We start from the raw sequence: 5,960 nt of genomic DNA, 5'->3' as shown, positions 1-5,960 counted from the left end.
AAAGTCCTACTTAAATTGTGCTAAGTGTACTTAACTATCGTAAAATGGAACTATTTTAAATATACTTAAAGTAACATTTATATATATATTTTATTATAAAATACTTAAGTATTTTAAATATGCCTACTGTAAAATTATAACACAGTTAATGAGTATTATTATTTATAACTGCATCACTATTAAACACTGAGTATATTTGGAATGTATTAAGAATTAATGTTAAATATATTTTATTTACATTAGAGTACAAATATGCGTTTTGTTCCTGTTTTTTTGTAGTTAGAACACTTGTAGTATACTTTGTTGGACATAAAAATACATTTAAATATATTGTACTACAATTTGTAGCGTGTTACAAACTTACTTTATTTTTTTTTGACATTTAAATGTTAGTTAACACTGTATTCTATAATTTACTTATATTTATATTTTCTTAATTATAATTACAGAGCATTGAAATGCATTTTAACTGTTTTAATGTAATACCTAAATATATATATATATATATTTTTAATATTTTACCAATGTAGTAATTTGTTTTTAACACACTTTGCTAAAAATGTACAAAAGTCCCAACTTTCTCAGTAATACAACTTTCGTGAGATTTTTTTTTTTTTTATTAATTTTGAAACAAACAGCTTAAAACATGGTGCTAGCACAAGCCTTGCAGAAGCTTTAACTTGCATTAAATTTTAACTTTTAATACAAGAAAAATAGGAAGAATCATGAATAGACAGACTTATTGAGTTAATTAAGTTACTAGTGGTATAAAATATGCTGTTTATTGTCTTTCTGACATTCATTACATTATATAGCAACCGCTCAAAATGCATGTTCAGATCTATGCAAGCACTGGAGAACAAAATCATCCACAGACGTGTATTTAGGTAGTAAGACATGACAGTCTAACATTATTCTGACACCGCAAGAACAGTTCATCTGAGATAATAACCAAAGGCAGGCTGTGCTCAGACACCGGAGAGAATACAGTCTACTGTTCTGCCTGTTTTTCTTCCTCATCTTCTTCTTCTTCTTTCTGTGTTTTAGCTTCAGATTTTATCCTGCGCTCAGCCTCCGTGATGGTCATGGGATGCAGAGGGAAAAATCCAGCCAGCCCTGCAATTTATAAAATTCAGAAATAAGAGACATACATACATTACTTTTACACAAAGATCAATCTCTCAAGTTAGGATGCTTTTACTAGTCTCAAGGTTCAAACATTTGTCAGTTGCACAATATGGACATCTGAGCTTTATTTAAACATTTGCATGATGGAGCTCATATGACTGAACAAATGAAACTAAATAAATGACTAACATAACCATAAGTTGTAAAATGTAATGAACAAAAAATTATTTATTCATTTATTGTAAGGAAAAGGTAAGGTTAGGACACCCTATGCTGTAATAGCTGGTATTTTACCCCCTTTGGCTGAAATAACCTTAACTACACATTTACAATAACTAACTAGCAGTCTTTGAAATCGACTTTCCCACTCCTCCATGCAGGATTCTTTCAGCTGTGTAATGTTTGAGGAGTTTCAAGCATGAAACAGACCAGCTTGCTTCATCTCATTCGCTCGTGATGCTGCCGCCGCCGCTCTCTATAGAGAACAGTGGGAGGCGGAGCGAAAAACGTATATTACGTTTTGAATGTACTGTTAGAGCTCTACAGCACTGTCATTACAGAAAAAAGCTTTTGAAGCCTTATCTGGACAGGATAAGTTTATTAGGGGGTTCTGGGGTCATTTTCTCTTTTATGGGGAGTCTTTTGTAATTTAATTCACATCCGGAATGACCATGTACGTATTTTTCTCAGACGTCCCCTGAAAGAAAAAAAAAAAAAATATATATATATATATATAGGCTGAATTATCTACTGTTTTTCTTGAACTCCGTGGTCCTCTGGTAATTTTATTCCTGTCTGGGTCCACATCTCTGAGTTTCATCTCCTCGCGTTTAATAAAATAGCTTTTTGTCCACTGCCGCGCACCGTAATTACACTTTGGGTGCACGTTTCCACAAAGATCCAGGTAAACACAACAGCTAATGAAAATGGAGGAGCTACTGAACACGATCACATAATGTCATGATGTCATGTGATCGAGAAAGCCAAAAAAACCTCACTGGTCCTCCTGTTTTTTCAATTGCAGTCCAGATGCAGGAGTTTTATCACTGAATAGAAGTGTGAAATATTTTTCAGAGACGTCCCCCTGAGAAGCTAATCCTGTTCATATAGGGCTTAAGCACAAAACTCCAACACTCACCTAAGAGTTTGGCCACAGGTTTGGTGGGATGAGCCCCGCAGCCCATCCAGTACTTGATTCGGTCGAAGTTGAAGCTGACGAGTTTTTCGTTGTAGATGTTTGGGAGGGGATCATATGATCCCAGCTGCTCGATGTATTTGCCATCCCGGGACCGTTTGTTGTAGGCGGCCACTATTCGGTAGAATGGCCTGTTGGTGGCCCCGCCCAGTGCCAGCCGGATGGCCACATGACCTCCATGGTACTTTCTGAGCAGTAATGATGCTGATGTTGTAATCAGCGCACATACACATACAGACACACACTTTAGTAAAAATGGAAAATAAACCTACAAAAATCTACATGCTCAACAAAATTACACCCATTTAACAAATATCCTGCTACAGTTAGATACACAACTTAAAAAATATATATAATATCTATTCTGAAATCTCAGTATGGTGACTCAATACAAAAACACTACACAAGCCCAAATGCCACCAGAGATACAGGATTAAGACACAAGATACAGCTACTACAGAAATACAGTTAAAAAGATATACAATAATCTGTTATATTATTACCTACACACTATAATGAACGATATCTATATCTGTTTAGATATTACCTCTAAAAATCCAGAGCCATTTCTGAATATAGATGCCAAATAAAAAAAAATCAATCTGATGAATTCAGCAAGCAGCTAATTCATGTTTCTTTTTTTTTTGTATTGTGGGCACATGACTAAATATTTTAAGGTTAAAATCCTGATGTAACGAGACTAACAACATTTCATAAGTATTTGAATATTATGTTCTAGAAATACTGTAAAATAATGTTCTACAGTAGAACTATTTATACACAATGTATTTACTTTAAATTTAGAGTACTATCACAACACACTGTCCTGTAGTGATGCTCACAGGACATTCATGCATTAAAGTGAAGGACAGAGTACTGTAAGGAACTTTACACAGCATTTAAAAGGGTCTGTGTTTCACAAACCATCATTTCATTGGTAAATCAAGGGACCAGAGTCTGGAGGAAGAGTGGAGAGACACACAGTCCAAACTGCTCGAGGTCTAGTGTGAAGTTTCCACCAATCAGTGATGTGTTGGGGAGACATGTCTGTCATCTGCTGGTGTTGATCCACTGTGTTTTATTATCAAGTCTAAATTCAGTGCAGTTTTGTTTTCCCACAAAATCTTACAGCTCTTCATGCTTCCCTCTGCTACTGATAACTTTTATAGAGACGGGGATTTCATTTTCCAGCAGGACTTGGCACACTGCCCACACTGCCAAAGGTACCAATTAGTCTTAAATAATATTCAAATTTTCTGAGAGACAGATTTTTGGGTTTTCATTGTCTGTAAGCCATAATCATCAACAATAAAATGAATAAACGCTTAAAATAGATCACTCTGTTTGTTTAATACATCTATATAATATATGAGTTTCACATTTTGAACTGAATTACTGAAATAAAGTATATTTTCTATTCTAATTTTATTTTTTTGAGATGCACCTGTACATTTTTTTACTATTAGTACCTGAATTATGGTTTAAACCTCTGGTGGCATTTCAGGATAAAATGTTTATTCATAAAAAATACGAATTTTGTGCTTTATTATCTAATAGACTGTGAATACTTACACAGATGGACCATAGCTCGTGTTTTCGTATCTGAGGAAATAAAGGTAAGAGGTAAAAAATGATTAGTTTTAGTCTGTATAACACAGAATAACAGAGCAGAGAGAAACTAAACTACAGATTATAGCTGTAAACAGACAGCTCAGCTAAACTAACTACCATCAGTCGGCCCATCAGCTCCAGCTCTCCAGAGTTTTTAGTTCATCTTTTAGATCATTTTTTACCTCAGACTCCAGCAGACCGCATGCAGAAAGAGATCAGGATGTTAAACTGCAGGATTTCTCCGCCAGAAACACGAGCAGCTTCTCGTGAAACTCCGCACACCCCAACAACATGACATTCACAAGGGCGCAGCCATGTTTCTGTAGCCCGGATATTCAACCAGCGCCGCTCCTCAGAGACCCAGCTGCAGTTCCTCACATCAACCACACGAGGGAGACAGAGAGCCGCAGTACAAACCCACACTGCTGGATGGATGGATGGATGGATGGATGGATGGATGGATGGATGGATGGATGGATGGATGGATGGATGGATGGATGGATGATTGAATGGATGGATGAGTGAATAAATGGATAGATTGATGGGTGGATTGATGAGTGAATGGATGGATGGATGGATGGATGGATGGATGGATGAGTGAGTGAACAAATGGATGGATTGATGGGTGGATTGATGAGTGAATAAATGGATGGATTGATGGGTGGCTTGATGAGTGAATGGATGGATGGATTGATTAGTGAATACATGGATGGATGGATGGATGGATGGACGAACTGATAAATGGATGGAGTCATGGATTGATTAATGGATGGATGCATAGGTCGAAAGTCAAATGTATAGAAATGGCTTTGCAGTAGTAAATAAAATCTAATAATATTACAGAATTTATTTATTTCTGTGTTAATTCACAGCCATTCAAAGAAACGTATATATATATATATATATATATATATATATATATATATATATATATACACTCTTTGTTTTCTGTATTCTTAAGGATAAAATATCGAAAAATATATATGCTGTATGTATATTGTTGTAAACATTTACTTGTCATCCAGAAGCTGAACTGAATGCGGTTTGTCACTAGACGGCGCCATCGTACCGCGTTTTAAATCCCCTCTACAAAAGGAACCACTCTCAGAGGTGATTTCACTCTCTTTCCCTTTTTCATTCTTTCCATTTCTCTTCTTTATTTGTGAAACTGGTCCTGTTTAAAACAAACGTGTAAAATATATTATAAAAGAAATATTTACATTCACAATCATTTATTCCCCCTTCCTAATTTTGCTAATGCCACTGGCAGCAACACCAAATTAAAGCCTGACACATCCACCCCCATGCTTCACATTATTATAAAGATCCTTTATTTCTGCAAACCTATTTTTAGCTTCATTTCACAAACGACTTTTATCTTTTTAACTTTGTCAGCCCAGATCTCATCTTGACTTCCACAGTTCCCATGAACTGACATTTCTGTAGAAACTGCAAGCTGGAAACATTTGTCATCTACTTTTTGTAGCCATGTACCTTTTGTGCTTAAATTTAATATCATATAATTATACATAGAGTACACAGGAGTATACATTTGGGGGAAAAAATGAGAGAAAAAAAAAAATATATATATATATTAGCAAATAAATATTAGGTTTAATGGTTTATTGGTGGGCTGTTATATGGTGGTGTGTTAACCCTATTTATATTTTATATTCTTGTAAATTTAATGCCTATTGCATTTTTATTGTTCTTAATGTTTTATTTTTTTTTTTAGGATATTTAAATATTTATATATTACTATTTATATTCTAATGTCTGAATATTTTAAACAGTTGCAGTTACAGTCTTTAAAAGGGTGCACAGTAACTGCATTGTTTTGCTATTATATTATCACTAAATCAGTGGCATAACATGATATAATAATATTTTTTTATCTTAATGCTTTCAGTTTCCTAGACAATGTATTGTCCAAACAAAAGCAGTTATAGCGACTGTGCTAATAATAAATTGTACATATTGCTAATAAAAAAATATTAAAGTGTACATGCTTGCAAATATCACAATT

At 34.5% G+C, this 5,960-nt stretch overlaps 1 protein-coding gene across 1 annotated transcript; it reads right to left on the bottom strand.

Annotated features, from left to right (window-relative positions):
- Nucleotides 1-751: 751 nt before the first annotated feature.
- On the bottom strand, nucleotides 752-4,336 carry mrps16 (mitochondrial ribosomal protein S16). Its single transcript, XM_022682269.2, has 4 exons — nucleotides 4,117-4,336; nucleotides 3,896-3,925; nucleotides 2,267-2,527; nucleotides 752-1,116 (listed from the first exon to the last, which is right to left on the bottom strand). Exons 2-4 carry the CDS (start codon nucleotides 3,906-3,908, stop codon nucleotides 992-994), a joined length of 399 nt encoding a protein of 132 aa, XP_022537990.1. The 5' UTR covers nucleotides 3,909-3,925; nucleotides 4,117-4,336; the 3' UTR covers nucleotides 752-991.
- Nucleotides 4,337-5,960: the final 1,624 nt, after the last annotated feature.

Source organism: Astyanax mexicanus, chromosome 24 (assembly GCF_023375975.1).
Source record: "Astyanax mexicanus isolate ESR-SI-001 chromosome 24, AstMex3_surface, whole genome shotgun sequence".
NCBI lineage: Eukaryota > Metazoa > Chordata > Actinopteri > Characiformes > Acestrorhamphidae > Astyanax > Astyanax mexicanus.
This window is presented reverse-complemented; position numbering and strand designations above follow the sequence as displayed.